Genomic DNA, 18,335 nt, shown 5'->3' with positions numbered 1-18,335 from the left:
TGGCAGCAGTTAGCACTGTGCCAAGCCTGAGCTACGTGCCCTCTTAAGAAAGATTCAGATCTGCTTGTGAAATGCCACGTAAATGTAGACTTAGTCAATGGAACTACTAGCAAGACTAACTCCTCTGCTCTGCTTTACCTTGCTCTCTTCTCATTAATGCCATGATAACAAGCCAGTACCTGAGCAATGTGAATGTATATAGCACAGATTGATTTTTTTCCCCAGAGAAGGAAGTGTGCACAGATTAGAAGTGCAAGAAGGAGGGCTGGTTTTATATTTATAGACACAGAGCAGGCAGGGTGGAAAAAAAAAAAGAAAAAAGAAAAAAGAAAAGATGCGTTTGGAGCAGAAGGCAACAATGTTTTGTGACTTCCTGGAACATTTTATTTAGAAGTCTTCTGCCATTTCTGGAGAAGGACCTGTTCTCCTCCCTTCTTCTCCCCTAAAGAAGCATTACTTTATGCAAGTTTGCCGATGATACCAAGCTGGGAGGAGCGGCTGATACACCAGAAGGCTGTGCTGCCATCCAGCGAGACCTGGATAGGCTGGAGAGCTGGGCCCAGGGGAACCTGAGGAAATTCAACAAGAGCAAGTGCAAGGTCCTGCACCTGGGGAGGAACAACCCCACGCACCAGTACAGGTTGGGGGCTGAACTACTGGAAAGTGGCTCTGCTGAGAAGGACCTGGGAGTGCTGGTGGACAACAAGCTGACCCTGAACCAGCACTGTGCCCTTGTGGCCAAGAAGGCCAACAGTATCCTGGGCTGCATTACAAGGAATGTGGCCAGCAGGTCGAGAGAGGTTATCCTCCCTCTCTACTCTGCCCTAGTGAGACCACATTTGGAGTGCTGTGTCCTGTTCTGGGCCCCCCAATTTAAGAAGGACAGGGAACTGCTTGAGCCAGTCCAGTGGAGAGCTACGAAGATGATCAGGGGGCTGGAAATCTCCCTTACGAGGAAAGGCTCCTCCCAAAATGGGAGGAAATAGACAGCACTTTTTTCCCCAGGTCTTCCCTTCACCAGAGCTGCAGATCACGTTGCACGGGCTATATTAGCCAGCGCTAAAGCAGCAGTCCTTCATCTATGGTTCATAAGCAGCCCATTTCTCATAAGGCCCTTTGATATCGCCTGTGGCCATAGGGATGTAACAAGCTCATACTGCATTAAAGGAGAGCATTGTCTCGTGTTCCAACAGCTTTGTCCTTGTTTCACCTCTGAAACTCCAGATCCAAATGCCAAAAGGAATTGTTACTGTTGCTGAAACAGAATAATTTTTTTAAAAGTAAACCGTCCTTCAAATACTGTGCTATTAATGGTAGACGAGTGGTTAAAAATAGAATATTCCATGTAATTTCAAAAAAATTATAGTATAATGACTCCTGAAATATAAAAGATCTGCAAAAGGTGTTGTTATAACTAATTTCTGTCTCCCTTTGAGACATGCTTAACCTGTGTAATTCTTTTCTACTCTGCTGATCTTTTGCTTAAAGTCACTCACTGAACGCTTTGTCTTACATGTATCCGTTCAAAGCATGTCACTTGTTGCAGAAAACTCACACATATCACAAAGTTAATTCCCACCTATCAACAAATATCTTTTGTAGTGATATCTAATCATAGATGTATTTCATATAAGAAAATCAATTTTAGATGTTAATACAATTCCAAAACCTGAGACTAATTTCTCAGTAACTTCTGCTCTAGCTGAATGTTAGTGTAGATTTTTTTTCTTCTCTTCAATGTCATGTTATAGTTCTCCACATTGTCTTTCTCCTGCATTGGTCTTTCTTCAACTGTGGCCAAAGAATAACTGAAGAGCAGTATAAGAGCATCAAAGCATTTTCCAGACCATACAATAGATGCTCTCTAGTAATTGTCTACATTGAAATGATTTTCCTCTGTTGCCTGATCCTAACACCAACAGACAACTCTTATATATTAACTGGTTTTAGTAAAGAAAATACAGATTTTTCCAGGGATGTTCTTATGGCTTAAAGCACCATGGTGGACTACATTGGTTGTTCCCTCCTTTGTCACCTTCAAGCTTATGTAGAAAGGCTACCGTTGTTTCCTGTAGACTTGTTGATCCCAGTCAAGTAGTGTGATTCTGGGTCTTAAATGATGACGTGACCCCATCACACATCTGTTTCTAACAATCAATGGCTCTAAAAACTGTGACCAATCTATTTACCTACCTACCTATGCACCTACCCACCTACCTGCCTATGTACCTTCCTCTGTCATATCTTAGATCAGCTGAAATTCCTATTAGCGTAATACAAATCATGTGTGTCATCAGGTTCTCTGCACAGATACTCAGCTACTGAATTTGTTGCCCAAGGATTTTATCATTGCCTATTACTAACTTATTGTGAATACCTGCAAAAATGCTACATGCAATTTTAGAATTACAAAGAAACCAATTGTCCAGCCTCCTTTGTATAGAAGTTGCCTGACAAACAAGAAGATGCTGCTTGAATTTATGTCAATAAGTTACTACTGGGTTTTTCCCTTCACTTTCAGTTTAATATGTTATTTCCCCCACCCCCAGCACTATATCTTGGCCTAAGTAATGGTGACAGTGGATTTCAAATAGTTGCAACATCATACTCAAGAAATGAGTGAACTTCACATAAAGTGAGCAGCTTGCATCTAGATCCTACACTTGAATGCAGTATATCAGATTTATCAAATGCAAAGAACAGATTTATGATGGAAACAGCAGACTGATGTAATAGGACGCACTGCACTGCGCTGCACTGCATTGTAGTTAAAGCAATGAGCCATCTTTGTATGCATGCTCTGGGGGAGGAACTTTTGTGCTTCCTGTGTTAAAGAGGACTGGTATCTCTATAGTTCTGCTATTAATCTTACAGAGATACCAGTTTCTTTTGTATCTCTGCTCCATATTTTCTGAATGACTGAAGATTTGCAAAAGCATATCATAGACACAGGTATCCAAATCCCATTGACTCTCTGGAGGCATTTACTGTAGAAAATTTGGTGATTTGGTTCTTAAAACCCTTTGAAATGTCATACCTCTTTTTTTTTTTTTTAATCCTTATGCACGAGAGTATTATCTCCCTCCTTGCATTTTTTTTAATTATAATATTGTCTCCAAATACAGGCTGAATGTATAATGGAGTCATGTAGATCCACCCAGTGTGCTGCAAGTTATAAGCTGACTGGGCAGAGGATTTCCCTGCATCTCCCCACGATTTACTGGGGGAGAAGGGAGTAGAACTAAGAGATGAAAAGCCCTTCTTTCCACTTCTCTTGTTTAGTACCAGCCAGTGCTCTGTGTCTACATGTATTTTACATCCACATTCAGCCCTATGCTGAACAACAGTTAGCTCTAATCTGAAAGTTGAGTAGCTACACTAGCATGGTACTGGCCACTTAATTAGGTCAGACCACAATTATACTGTTGTGCAACTTCCACTCTGGAGGCAGTGGATGGCCTACCAGCTTGGATGCAAACAAGGTAAACATCTTACTGTCCTCTTCATCTAAGGAGACATACCTGAAGTCCCCATCTTGGTTGGCTGCTTTAGCTGTATCATAATGCAAATTAATTACTGTCGTATAAAGCTCAGATTTTTTAATTATTTTTAATATATGTGGGATATATTTTTCCCCTTTATTGGTTTGCGTTTCTCTCAAGGTTTGATCTTGGTTCAGTGATTCCACATAATAGCTTGTGACTGGAACATTTTAGGAAATTTCATTGATATTCTAATATTACACAGTAATTCCTGATGAAGTCACATAAATCACTGCTTAGTGAATTATACATAAAGAACAGTTATCTTCTTGCTGCTACTCCATTAATAATAACAGTAATAACACTTGATCTTTGGCATTAATCTCCAAATCAGCATCCATGCAAAACTAGCCAGATGCTGAAGGAAATTCCTTATAGAGGAATCATGCTGATCATACAGTTTATATAAACCTTCCTTTTACTAATGTTATGCAGGTTTTTCCCTGGATTGTGGTGAAATAACTGTCATTCCACAAAGCAAAAATAATCTGTCCTTCAAAAGAAAAGAAAATAATTTTCAAACAGGACATTTCTGCCAAAAAGGAGTGTTTCCATTGCATTTGAGGAAAGCAAAACATGGACATAGAGTTTCTACCATTCTCTTTCAGTGTCATAGGGGAAGTAGGATAAAATGATGGGAGAGAAGCTATTCTCCCTCAAATTTCCCCTTAAGAATACATGAGCTCATAATGGAAAACCAGACTGTCATAAAAAGATATTTTCACAATCTCTATGTTTTAATATTTAAAAATTCCTCTGATGGATCATTGCAAACTATCCCATCGTGGAAGTTCCACACAGATGTGTCTGTGCTCCATAAGTGGCATCTAGGATTCTTGACATGAAGCTTGGGTAGCGTATTACTCCATTTGCCCTGTAACAGTAACTGAGCTAAGGCAATTGTGTAGGTTTTATGCGTGTTTGTGCAAGCACATGAAAATGTGTATTTGTTTATATTGGTCATTAACTATTCCTGTTTCAGAACTGGCCAGGCATTTAAAGACTACCATCAGGTTGGACAGATGTTTAAGCTATGCATTAGTGACATTACAGTCTCTAAGAAAAGCCATAACACATGGTTGACATGAGCAAACAGGCAAGCTGAGCTGGACTGAGAAAGAACTACACAGCATATATGTAAAGTTGCTTGTGCCCTTATTTATCTGCTCAGTGACTGAATGCAGCTCTTGAGTTTTCCTGGTCATTGCTGGCTTGCTGTTAAACTGGTGTGTTATCACAGAAGTGAATTTTGGAAATTGGAAATTGTCTTAAATGGGAACAAATTTTTGCCTAACCTTGATTCAGCCTGGGCTTTTTCTCATTTGTGAAGGGAGGGCTGCCCTAAGTGCTTCCCAGAGGCTGCAGTTAAAACAGGCTGAGACTGCAAAGGGAAATGGGTATTGATGTTCACAGAGGATTCCTCCCTGAGGCTTCCTCCCTGCCCTCATTAGGAGGCTTCCCCTGGGAGGAGAAGCAGGTGAATGGCGCACAGTCCAGCCTCCTTCTGACAGGCATTTCAAAGGTAGTCAGGGACCAAGACCAGAAGGAGGTAACTGTGACACCTGGTACAGTTTGCATACCTTTCACTTACCTGGGCCTCAGCTGCTTCTGCCACATCTTCCTCAACAGGCTTTCTCAGACTGCCATTTTCTCTTTCTGAATAGTGAAACAACAACGGTAGAAGAAGTGTCAGTGTCTGCATGGCCCACCTTTGGCAAAATGGCCTGGATAACAACAGCCCTTAAGATAGGAGTGGGAATATAAACAGTGCATGTGAATGGAGGACCCAAAACTGCCTGAGAAGACATCTATCCCAAACGGTCCTGTAAGAGAGAAAGACAAGCATCAGCCAGATGTAAAGACGGTAGGTGCGCTTGTAACCCACGCATCCTCACAAAGTGTGTGTGAGACCATGTGTATGTGTGGGAGGGGGAGATTAGAGCTTTTTGGGATAAGTGGAGGGTGGAGATGTGTAGGTATTAATTAATATTTTGGAAGTCTCTAGTACTCTGGCTTATCCATTATATTATTGATATGGATCTCAGATGAATAGTTCACTGGTTGCTGGTCAATTCTGTGTCATGAACAAATCAATAAACACTTTGGTCCAGACTCAGTATCCAGTATGTGAAGGGAGCAGTTTTTCTCTGTGACAGAGACACCATTTCAAACATGCTTCAGAAAGGTGCGCTCACAGCCCGCAGCCCTCTCACTCCAGCTCTGGCTGTGAGCTCTAGCAAAGGGAAGCCTGGGGCTGATGTTTGAGTAACAGGCTGGGCACACTGGACTCAGCAGGGAAGTCATTAGGCCCATCTGAGATTGCAGTGCTCTAGTTTTATGTTTTGTCAGATGGGAGGGAGCTAAAGCTCAGCTGCCAAAGGTGTATGTGATCCTACTCAAGCAGTGTTTCTTTGAAGAGCATGGCTAAGGAGAGAAAAGGATTCCACTGGCAATATTGTACATTTGTGTAAAACTTTCGGCACAGTTCATCCAAAATCCTGAAACTACCCTCATTCAAGTTAAAGCATGCCACCAGCTCTGCTGTTTGCCTCCCAGATGTGTGACAATAAACAGGAACCAGTTTCTGTTCAGGCACTGGGAACGGCTGGGGTTCACAATAAGTTTATCTCACTGCTAATTTGGGTTGTTCCTCCTTTTGTTTTATATTCTCACCATATTTGGGGGCACCAAATACATAAGATATTGCAGATGCTTGTGTTGTTTAATCTGTGTGAGGGACTTCTGAAAGACCGCTGTCTATAGCAGAGGGGACAGGCACCATCTTTTCACTGCTGGATTTCTACATTATACCTTTGACCTCTGGGCTGTGGGAATACTCACATCACTAGAAAGCACACAGGACAGAGCTGTCTCTGTGAATTCCTAAAGCATGTCAGGTTGAATTTCAAATTTCAAACCTTTTATTTTTTTTTGCTTTTATAAGCAATGTATTTCTTCTTGCTTATAACTTTTCAGTCATCTTATTCAGGTTTGGAACAGGGCTGGAAGAAAAGTCAGGTTTGGTTTGCCTGACAAAGTGAATTGTTTCCTATTATTTCACAAATAATTAAAAAACTAACAGAAACTTCTTCCTCATTTTCAATTATATATTACGTATGTTTTTCTTATGCTTGAGTACAGGTCTAAAAGGAACATGAGTTTATAAAGAAAAAAACAATAGATTATATTTAAGAACTGCAACATAAAATAATGTGACAATCTCAGGTTTTTATCCCTGAGCCAGAACTAATTGTTTATTTTTTGGTTGACCTAAGTCTCAATTTTTAGAATAAATACAATTCTAAATAAGCAATTAAAAATTAATTCCCCCTAGCTTTACTTCTGATTGATATGGTAGGTGGGATTTTATTTCATGTAATTATCTGTTTTGTGCTTACCAGGTAGAAGTAGATTTAGTTTATTTAACTTTCTCTTTCTGTCTTCATAATATATATATTTCCCATCAGGCGGTTTGGGAAGTTTATTTAGTCTGTATTTACTCTTCCTCAGATGATGAAGAGGCAGTATGAGAGAGACAGAAAATCAGGCAGGAAAAGAAATGCCTCTGGCATACCATAAAGGTCATGTAACAATCTCATAATCTCGTTTCCTCTTTAAAGTTTACCTGGGAGTCCCAAACTTTTTTTTTTTGCTTTAGCTCTGCCACTATGTAAAAAAGGAACTCAGGCCACGTGTTGCAATTCTGTGGTATTGCGGTGAAATGGAGCATCCCTTTCCTTTCAGAGTTTACAAGTATTTATAAGGGAGCCAGCACTTTGCTTCCTTCAGATCAAAAAACCAACCTGCCCAGTAACTTCAGCTAACAGGCATCGCAGGAAAAGGTAAGAATTCGTTTCTTCTCTAACACTGGGGCAAGTCTGGTAACAGCTGCTTCAGATGAAACTAATGAAAAATTAAAATTATTTATTTAAAGGTGTTTTTAAATAGTTGTTGTGACATTTTTCTCAGGGCAGTATTTATATGCTTATGTGCCTGAAGTTAAGCACATAGAGTATATATGTATCTAGCTCATAGAATTGTTATCTAACTAACAGAACAGCTAATGTTATAAGGTAGTAATCTTTTGTATCTTACCAATACTCATGTTGCTGGGTGTGTGTATTGACAAATATGTATTTATGGTCAGATCATTCTCTGTTTTAAAAAACATGCAACTCCATTGACATGGCCCTGCCTTGAGCTGGGGCTCGGAATCTGTGCTGATTTATAGCAGCCCATGCTCCATATCACAGGAAACATGATGCTGGTAAACTCTCTTCATCTATGAAGAGCTTGGGTAACTGCACTGATTAGTGATGTTCAGAAACTGAGTTTATTTCTGAATAATTTTTCAATAAAATTTTGAGATGGGGAGGGGGTGTTCTCCCCCATCTCAAATATTGAACAATTTTCCATGAAAATTATTAACTTTTTCCATCAAAAACCTGAATCGTGAAGCTTTAACCCTAAAACCAGGAGAAACTTTTCTCCTTTTCAAGGTTTCAGTTTTGATGAAAGGTTGATATGGAAAAGAAGGCATGTTTTACACCCTTCCCCTCCAAGTTTTAATAGATATTTTAGGTATTGGTTTTATGAAGGGTAGTGATGAATGCCATGCTACAATTAAAGAAATTAGCATCTTTCAGAAAGTTGCAAAATGCATTTTTCTTTCACAAATTACAGATAATCCTGCCTGCAGTAGAAAATCTTCAGGATTTCTAATCCTGAATGGCTAGGAATGTTTTACTTTTAATGAAGCAATATACTGCTGATAGGCTGCCTGATAGTGTCTGGCTTTTCACTGAGGCTCCTGCCTCTCTCTGAGTATGGATGCAATGTGAGCTGGTTCCTCTCCTACATACTCTCTCCAGTACTACACTTGTAGCTTCTGGTCCTACCAATAGCTGTGCTGTGTGGTGTACAAAATCAGATGGTGCGCTTTCTTGGCACTGGTCCAGAGACAGCTGACTTCTGATCAAGATTAAGGACTGCTAATAATAGCAGGAGCTGTCAGTGAGTAACAGATTCAGTGCACATGGAAATACACACATACTCTTCCTTCATAAACCCAAACGAAAATGTTTCATAGCACAGGAGAAGAAATCAGGATGACTACTCCCCTTTCACTGAAAAAAACTGGTTTGGAAGGAAAAAACCCAAGCCACTTAATTTTGTGTTTTTCATGTGCATTCAGACTCCCTCTGCAGTCAGAATAGACTTTGAAAGATATATTCGCCAATCTCTTTTTCTAAGTCATACTCCTATTCATTTGGCTTAATCTCCAGTTGAAAAAGGTCTGAAAGTGTATCTCAATATCTGTCGGTGGGTTTTCAATATCTATCTGTGGGTTTTTTTACTCACCCAGTGGTTACTAGAATATTTGGCATATATGTTTCATATTTCAGAAAGACCTCTAGTTGTATTTTCAGTTCAGGACAAATATACATTTATATATTGTATATACAGCTACATACTTACATATTCTCAAGTGAGATATATGTACGTGTCTCAAATGAACACAGCAACGATGATATACATACACAGCCATTTCTGCAAATGTAGCTGTGGCACTGAATCCAGTAGGAATTTTGCCTGAAATCGCTTGCAAAATGAATTAGACTATGCAACTTCAGGCAGATGCTAGAACTAGTAACAGTTAGGGAAGCGTCAGTGTTGACGCCAGCTTTACACTGCATTATTGACACTGCTATCACTTGTTCTCACGGAGGTGGTGAAGACTACAAACACTTCAGCAGGTCCTTCATATTAGTCGCAACACTTTGTTTTAATAGGACTACTGACATGCTTAAACCAAGGAATATACTTACAAGCTTTGCATGACTGGAATTTAATGTCTGTTGATCCTTTAATCCAACGCCTTGTTCATGCAACTAGCCTCACTGGCACCAGCAGGACTTTTCTTGCATGAGGAATGTTTAACTGAGAGAGGTGGGAATGCTTCTGAGCTACTGACCGTATAAGACCCATGCACACAACAATTTCCCCTAAGTTCCATGATTTCTTCTCTAAACTGGTTTGTGGTGTGAATAACAAGTGCATCGAAATCTTGGCTTGAGCTCCAGTACAAACCTCATATTCAATTTTTATGGCATCTGAGAGTTCTTAGAATGGGAGAATGTTTCTTAGTTCACTGGAACTGACTCTGTCTTCTTATTATCCTGTCCAGCATTGAGCTCGATTTCAGCACATACTCTACAATCCTCAATGAAGTTTAGTTATTTATTTTTTCCCTACAGATGTCTCACCTACTACTTGCCTTACTTTCATTATTTTCCTTTGCTGCCCTTCTGGAAGCGCAGTGGAAACTGAGGGAAAATGGTAAGCAGTCTTCACTTACTGAGACCTACAGCTGACTGTAGGACACAAGGGTATTTCAGAACTATACCTGTGTCCACAGCACAGAATTTGTTAACTGTAGTATCTTAGGCCAATATTCTTCCTATTTGTTTGTGAATAACTAGCCCTAATTGGTTGGAAGAAATATTTAGATGATCTAAAATGTGTACAACAGCCATTCTGAATATTTGCATTACAAACTGTCTTATTTCCTATTCCCTGTTCTCTTGTTTCAAAAGTTTCAGTCATGCAGTCTGGAAGCAGAAACAGTATCTTGTGACTTAGGTAATAGCCCACAAACAAACAAGTGAAGAATTAATTGTCAAAAAGAATATTTCACAGTAAAACCCGAAACCTAGAAATAGTTTATACAACTTTTCTGGTAAATAACTTAAATGTAAATACATTTGTAAAAATACAGGGTCAGTAATGAACAAACAATTCTTTTGAATGACTTACCAGAAAATTGGGCTAAATTCAGATAATCGGATTTGATGCTCTTATTCACCCAGTGTAGCTCCATAATCCAGGCTGCCTTGAATGTGATTACCCAAAAAGAAGGACTCTAGTCAACATGAGAAAAGCATTCTCAATATGATTGTGTTTTACTTGTAAAAAGTAATTAAATTACTTTTCCCTGTATCTTTACATTAAAAAATTATTTATCCTGTGGGTTCCTTGGGCAGTACCATGGCACTGAAAACTGCAAATATGTTTGTCAGTATTGAGAATAATCTTTGTGTTTGAAGTCTGTAAGGTTTATCTTGTCTGTGCATCAAATAGCCATAAGCAGTTTAGAAAACTTCCAAGCTTCCTACAGCTGCATGTTTTCTGCCATTTTAGATTCACCATTTGACATATTTTTAGTGCTGCTTCTTTGTGGTAAAGTCTTAAAGCTCTCATTCTGGTAGTGAAATGCTCTGGTGAAAAGGTCTTAGAGCTCACTGGAACTGTGATTTCCTGAGCTGAGTGCTTCCTGTGGCATTGACACAGTAAGAAGCAAATTTTTGCCACTTCTTGCATGTAGAAAAGATTCTGAGGGCACTGAACATGGTTGGGGAGCCTGTGACAGCAGGAGTATACCTGAGCAATGACAGTTAGATTTGAGAACTGTTGCCACACAGAAGCATAGGTGAAGTTCTTCAGCCAACCACAGCAAAAAGACAAGAGAAGATAATGATCCTTTAATGGAATTGTTCCAAGTTATTTTGTTATGTGGTTCATCTTCTAATCTGGAAAGACCAGCAGGGCACTTCACAGTTACAAGATGGCATTTAGAAGACCGCATCTCCCTGTCACAGTCCACTTACCTCTGCTGTAGCTCAGCAATCCCTCATCTCTTAGTAATTGCTCCACTGGTACCAGGGTGAGAGAAGTACAGATTGTTCCCTGCAGAAAATGGAAAACAGCCTCAGCTACAGGTAAATACAAAGCACTTATCCAGAGCTCCCCTCCTTCCCATCACTTACTCACAGACCTTTGACACTGAAGAGGACAAAGCATCATAGCTTTGCACCATAGCAAAGCACCATAGTACGGGGTGGTTTTACATGCCATTCTGTGAGCAAGGGCCACAGGCCACATGACAGAGGAATACCTGGGCTCAGTGTGTCCTGGCATCCTCACCTTTAAAACAAAGGTACCTGCCTACTTCCCACAGTTTTGCACCAGTGTATGGTTCTCTGGGAACATGGCAAAAAAATAACTTCTTCCATTAAAATGTTATCCCTATTGATCAGCAGGTTCTAGATACGCTGCAAATTTCTAAGCTGAACCTCTTCCTGTAGTACAGATTTCCAAGTGATGGTGAGGCCTTGGGCAACAAAGCCAGAGATTTCTTAGCAGTTTTCCTGGAGAGCAGAGGTGAAAAAAAGGGATCAGTTCAATCTTCACACTGTTAAGTGTGAGTAGCTGCTAACATGGTTCTCTCTGCAATGTCCAGTGTACATCATAGAATCAGAGTGGAATGATGAGACACCAGCTAAAAGAGTGGAGCTGACCTGTAACACATCTGATGAAGTACTGCCAGTTTACTGGAAAAAGGGCACCGAACTGAAAGGAACTGGAAAGACTCTGATTGCCGAAGTAAAAGAGTTCCCAGATGCTGGCAACTACACCTGTCTGACAGCTGATACCCATGAAACCATCAGCTATGATTTCTTCCTCATAACTAAAATAGACTCCAATGGGCAAATGATAAGGTCAATTCTGAAAAGCTATAAAGGTACGGTCATAGATGATGTGATGTATCTTGCTCAGCTTTGTGCATTGGAGCTTTGTGAGGACCAGAGGGAGCTCTCTGAAGAAATGCATGAGAAACAGCCACTTTAAAATGGGTCCTCTTGAAATGCTTTACTGACAATGAAAGGCAAATGATTACTTCTGTGGGTCTGCATATGGTGCAGCTGATGAGCAGCATAGGACTCAGCTGCCATGGGATTAATTTAGGACTCTCTAGACCTGTAGGATGGAGTGATGGTAGGAATTGTTAGATACAGAATAACATCAATACCACACCACTGCTTTTCAGGGAGGGGAGCAATTGACTAGCTTTGCCTCCATCTCATAGACCCAACATTCAGAAGGTTTGCAAAACCAAGGCTACATGAACTGACAGAACCAGGGACTGACCTAGATTTTAAGTGCTGTCCTTTGGGCTTCTCCATTCACCATTAACCCACTGGGACAAGCCTGTGATGTTTTGCATTTTCTGCACCAACTTCAGTCATCAATGTATCATATTGCAGTCCCTCACTGTAGTGCCAGGAACTTATGAATTTCCAAGGCTTTTTCCCTGGCTCCTGGACCCACATATCAGATGCAGTAGGCTGGTCTGCCAGTCAGCTACATTCAGGGTACAATACAGAGGTGTTGAGAGTCTGTGGTGCTGGGCAGCAGAGATGAAACACACACCTATACTGAGGCCTCATTCACTTCTCACACTGGAAACATTCCCCACCAAGTACCCCAGTGTGTGAAGATGTGAGGTTTTCCACTGCGAGGACTCTCATGCACAGGGTAACAAACACAGAGGTTTGCCAACGGAATAGCTGCAATGTTTCTTTGTGGAAGGAACAATGGATTTAGCTATATACATTTCTTACTGACAGCTATCTGCAACTGCCTGGGTCTGCTCGAGCTCCTGTCAGTAGCCACGTAGATGTGGTTAATGTGGTGCCACATAAACCAGCCTTCAGCCACTAACTGTGGTTATATGACTTTAACTACAGGTGGCTGCCTAAGGGGCAATATGAGGCTGTGTCTGCCTACGTACCCACCACCTGCCAAAGTAGATGGAAGTCTGTTGAATTACTGTTTTGTCTCCGCTTTGACCATCTTGGCAAAAAGAGTAAATAAATTGCGTTTTCTTTCTTTTTCCAACTAGAGCCTAACAGGACATTTTTAAAATGTGAGGCAAAGAACTACTCTGGAATTTTCATCTGTTCATGGATGACAGAAAATGAGAGTCCAAATGTGAAGTTCACAATCAGAAGTCTAAAAGGGTAAAAGCTTGTACTTTCCTTAACAACCTCATAGTAAGGCTGGAACAGGCCTTGGTGTTACTCTGTGTAGGAGATCCTGGATCTGAGGCTATTTAGGATATGCAGAAGATGAGGAATCCCACTTCCAGAGTCTGAATATCTGCAAAAAGTTTTGAGCCATCTCTGGGACTAACTTAACTAATAAGGGCATGGAAGTTGCTCAGGAATTAATAGAGACTTGAAAATGGACCAACCCCCACTGTCCTGTTACAGCTGCTACAGTACAGCCACAGGATAACTTAAGCAATAGCAAAAATAGTTCATGCAGGGGAGAGGAAGTTGAGCCAAAAGCAGAAACAATCATAGCACCGAGCCCCTTCACAGCAAATTCAGTGGAATTAAGGGAGTGGGAGGCTGCACCCACTGCAAAAGCCACATGTCCACTGACAAGTCTCTGTTGAGGAACACTGCAGAAACCTGCGAGGGAAATATGTGAGGGGAACCTTGTGGGGATTTCCTACCTCCCACTACTCTTGGGGGTTTCTCCAAAACAAGGAGTGCTTGAGCAAAGGTCAATTCCATTTGTTAAAGAAGAAACAACTGCAAAGTGGTTTATTTTGCTGAATGCAAAAATAGAACCAGTTTCAGGTAGTACTTTATAGATGGCTTTTGTTATTTATTTCCCATAGGGTACATTTTGACCTTCCCTTATTTATTCCAGCAAGGCTTTCGAAAGGCTAAGGAACAAAGTAAGATACTAGAGCTTGTCATCGGACAATGGTAATAAGAAATTAGATATCTTGTTTTAGGTTTAAACACTAATTCCTTCTGCTAAGGCAGGGGGGCTTTTGTGAATTTACAATAATATGTAGTATTACACTTTAATATTATACACTTTAATACACTGTAATATTACACTGAAGATGTAAGAACTCACACTGAACTGTTTCTGCAGCTGTTGAAGTGCAGCCATAAAATGATACAGGCAACAGCAAAACATTACCTTACCGACTACATGTTATTGTTTCGGTAACAAATTCTCCGAACAAACAAAAATTTCCAGTACTTTTCCTCTGTTCTGTCTTCAGCTCTCAAGAAGATGTAACCTGCAGCAGCCCTGTAGCTCACACTGATAAATCAGTGACTGAATACACAGCCCAGTGCCAGAAAGAAAACTACTGTCCATTTGCTGAAGAGCACCAGCCAATTGAGATGTTCCTGGAGGTCATTGATGAGGTGGAATATGAGAACTACACTAGCAGCTTCTTCATCAGAGATATCAGTGAGTAGACCAGGAATCATGATTAATTCTTAGCTTTATTCTTGCTGCTGATAGTGGAACTGACAACAGTAGCTGATCAAACCAAGCTTGGGAATCTCTGCCCTATTCTGCTGCAAAACTGTATCAAGCCCCCAGTTACAGGAAGAGGGGAAAACAAAATGTAGCAGCAGTCCAGAAGAGGATGAGGAAGTGAAGAAGCAACATCTCCCTAGCTTGTGACCTCCAACCCTCTCACCCCCACATCTCCCAGAAGCTTCTGTAGCCTTCTCTATTAGATGGACATGTTTTGGAAGCGGTATGTGGGAGAAGTCAGAGAATAACCAATAATCCAGGAAGCTCTTCTCTGAGAACTGCAGATTTACTCAGATAATCATTAATGCTATGTATGCTTCCCTCCTGATCCATTCTTACAGATGGGCATCCAGAGCAGGTTAATAGAGAGTGACAGGAAATAAGAGGACCAGTTATGACCACGGTGCCACAGGGCACAGGAAAATGAAGCAGCATCCTGAAGAACCAGACGTTTTCCTAAATGCCCTAACAGTCAGCAGGAGTTGAAGATATTCCTTTGTGTCCAACAGAGTCCCCTGCAATTCTTCAGGCAAAATAAGAAGGATCTTGCCCAGAGAGACTCTGGGAGTGTGTTTAATTTTCCATAAGAAGCATACAAGGCAGTTCTTACACATCATGCCTGCTCCTCTCTTAATCTCATGGAGGCTCCCAATGCTGAGTCATATAAGGCTATCAACAGTAGTACACCAGCATCTGATATTATGCTGCTAATGTGAATTAATTCCTTCTATATTTTCTCTTGCAGTAAAACCCGACCCACCCCAATGTCAGTATGCAGCCACAAACGGAACAGTGAGCTGGGCATACCCCAGAACATGGAGCACACCAAAGTCCTACTTCCCTTTGACTTTCAGGGTCAAAGTTGAAAGTACAAAGAAACACAAAAGCCAGGTAGAGATACAACATTTGAACCACAATTATCTTGCTTGAATAGACAGTATAAATAATATAAGCTTAATATGCAAGAATCATGGACTAGAATTAAAAAAAAAAAAAAAGGTGGTGAAACCCAAATGTGGCAAGGTTCTGCCTTGGCAGAAGACGACCTCCTTCCCAGTTCTATGAGCAGTAAGATACAACCGACACACTAACACACTCTGGGGTGGATGCAACCCTGATGTAACTGGGGAGATAAAATCGTGCCCAGCATTGCATAGCTCTGCTAGCGTGAGAAGAGTATTTACTAATGCATTAGTAGGCTGTGTGGGTCCCAGTGTGGGAAAATCCCAATTTCCAAATCAAGAAGTCTAGGATGTGTTGCACTGATTTCCTCGTATGTTGCTTGTACCTGGGTAGCTCAAACTTTATAGGTGAATGGCAAACAAGGAATCAATGACTCATTGGGTAGCACTTCTGTGGAGACTGGCAAAGACTGCAGCCTTTCCCACTCACTTTCCAGTTATTAGTTATTCATTAACTAAACATTGCTACTCTGTATTAGCTTTAAATCACAGAATGGTTTTGCTTCCTTTGCTAATGCTCATGGGTATGTTGAAGGGTGCACAACAGCGTATGGTGATTTGGCTACAGGTTGGCAAAGACATCAACAGCAGAACTGGAAAGAAATACACAAACCAGTTGACCACAGTGTAGGTCCCTAACTGCAGTGCTGCTCTTCTTTGGTCCGGCAATCAGAAAAGTAAACAAATGTACCAATCATTCCAGTCTGTCAACTGATTAAACCAAACACACTAGAGGATGTCTTTTTCTGTGTGGAAAAGAAAAAAAAAAAAAAAAAGAGCCTGTACCAGCAGGTGGGGCCATTCCCCTAGTGCTGACTCCTTGATTTCAGCAGGGCTGTCCTGTGCAACCTGTACAATCCCTTAGGCAGAGAACTGGAGACTCTACAGAGTGTTTCTTGTATCAGCCACGAGTCTTCAGTGGAAATTTCAATGATACTGAAAATCAGCAACTTCTGTCTTCTCAGGTTCCCAGTCTGGGTGAAGAAGGCAAAAGAGAAAAACTCAGATAAACAAATAAACCCTTTGTTTTAATGACTGCTTCAGTTTGGGGTTTGGATCACTTTACAACACTAACTTCAGTGGGAAGTGGGCTTTTTGGTTTGTTTCTGCTGAGGCTTTAGTTCTCACAAGTCCTCATGACTTTGGTATCTGTGGATGAAGATTGGTGCCTTTGAAACAACCGATTGCTAGTGGGTTTTTTGAGTTACATGTGCTTGTTGCAATCTGGTTCTCCACTGTATGTTCTGCTTGACCTTTACAATCCGCTGACGGAGCTCTGCCCTCTTCGTAGATCTATGATGCTGATGAGCAGGCTATTCAAATTCCAACGGCTGGGCTGAAAGTCAAGATCTCTGTGCAGGCCAGGGATCGCTATTACAACTCATCCTGGAGTGAGTGGTCTTCGCTTTGCAGGTAAGGCTTAAAGAACCTTCTACTGGAGGAGCAGGGGTGATCCCTTACCTAAGAGAGTAATAAGCCTATGAACTACTTCTGGTTCTTAAAAGTTCATTTATTTCACATTTCCTCATAATCATTTTTGTCTCCTGAACATTTTTTTATGAACTGTCTTAGGAGCATAGACATGTAAACGTATTGGGCTGCCTAAATGATGATTCTCTTAAAAAAATAATTGAGGAAACAGTTAGAATCCATTTAAAACAGAGAGGAAACAATGGATGTATGTTCATGGACATGGGTAGTGTTCTACCTAACTAGGTGATTATATTCTTTAAGAAGTATTTGAGCATTTGGCCTTTGCTAGTGTGGCCCATGCTGATTTTTATCCTTTCTGGTCATTGATAGCTTATGAATCAATGCTGAGTGTCCAAACACAACAGACAGTGCATGCACAGCAGGTTTTACCAGTAAAATGTGAAAGGAAGAGAGAGACAGAGGAGAGAGGTATTTGCTATTAGAAAGAAAAGCTATTAGCAGCTTCTGCTAGTCCTAGGAATGGCTGTTTTCTTATTCTGTGAATTGATTAGCATTCTCTGACAGCTCAGCCTAGCCCCTTAGCTTAGCTCTCCAGGTCAGAACATATTTTTAAATATGGAAATAGTCTCCTTCAGCTCAACACCAAAAAGAATTATGAGGATTTTTTTAATCTTCCTCTCTTCTGTTTTGTAAGTTTGGGGTGGGTTTTTTTCCAATTAGATGTAGATGCAAATCTCTCTGACCTCCAAGTTTCCAAGTTTCCTGAGTCACACTGTTGAAAAGTTGTAAACTTGTAGCCCTATTGAAACACTTGAAATGAGACCATGCTGTCCTGTGGATGCGGCTCTTGTTGGTACAGAGGCATGTATAAATACCAATGGGAACTGATGGAAATTTTCAGAAGGGCTGAGTCTGGCAGGTGCCTGACTCTCATCAGTTGAAGCTGAATCCCTAATGCCCATCAGACACATGAACTTCTGAGCCTTGCATTATGTGGTCCTGAGCCCTTTAGAGAAATTGAGTGGTGGCATTTCACTAGATGGCTCAGACCAGCTAAGCTTTATTGAGAAATGGGCTAAAAATCCAGGTCTGAGGAAAATAAAGATAGTTCTTATATAAGTTTCCTTTCTTTTATTTTACAGATAACGAGTAAGAGATTCTAGGAGAATTGCACAATGCTCCTAAAGAAAGCAAAGAATGGATT

At 40.8% G+C, this 18,335-nt stretch overlaps 1 protein-coding gene across 1 annotated transcript; it reads left to right on the top strand.

The window, feature by feature from the left end:
- The first annotated feature begins 689 nt into the window (after positions 1 to 689).
- On the top strand, positions 690 to 17,114 carry IL12B (interleukin 12B). Its single transcript, XM_075102072.1, has 8 exons — positions 690 to 5,406; positions 7,201 to 7,384; positions 9,800 to 9,881; positions 11,842 to 12,123; positions 13,285 to 13,402; positions 14,470 to 14,663; positions 15,481 to 15,626; positions 16,989 to 17,114. Exons 3-8 carry the CDS (start codon positions 9,800 to 9,802, stop codon positions 17,112 to 17,114), a joined length of 948 nt encoding a protein of 315 aa, XP_074958173.1. The 5' UTR covers positions 690 to 5,406; positions 7,201 to 7,384.
- Positions 17,115 to 18,335: the final 1,221 nt, after the last annotated feature.

This window comes from Phalacrocorax aristotelis, chromosome 8, assembly GCF_949628215.1.
Source record: "Phalacrocorax aristotelis chromosome 8, bGulAri2.1, whole genome shotgun sequence".
In the NCBI taxonomy this organism is placed as follows: domain Eukaryota; kingdom Metazoa; phylum Chordata; class Aves; order Suliformes; family Phalacrocoracidae; genus Phalacrocorax; species Phalacrocorax aristotelis.
The sequence above is the reverse complement of the archived record's forward strand: the minus strand, read 5'-3'. Positions and strand labels throughout refer to the sequence as shown.

What these genes read in the sequence shown, in the direction of transcription:
- IL12B (XM_075102072.1), top strand. Translation starts at nt 9,800, where the DNA reads ATGTCTCACCTACTACTTGCCTTACTTTCATTATTTTCCTTTGCTGCC. An exon ending in GTGGAAACTGAGGGAAAATG is followed by an intron (nt 9,882 to 11,841) that starts GTAAGCAGTCTT and finishes TGCAATGTCCAG; the next exon opens with TGTACATCATAGAATCAGAG. An exon ending in CTTCTTCATCAGAGATATCA is followed by an intron (nt 14,664 to 15,480) that starts GTGAGTAGACCA and finishes TTTCTCTTGCAG; the next exon opens with TAAAACCCGACCCACCCCAA.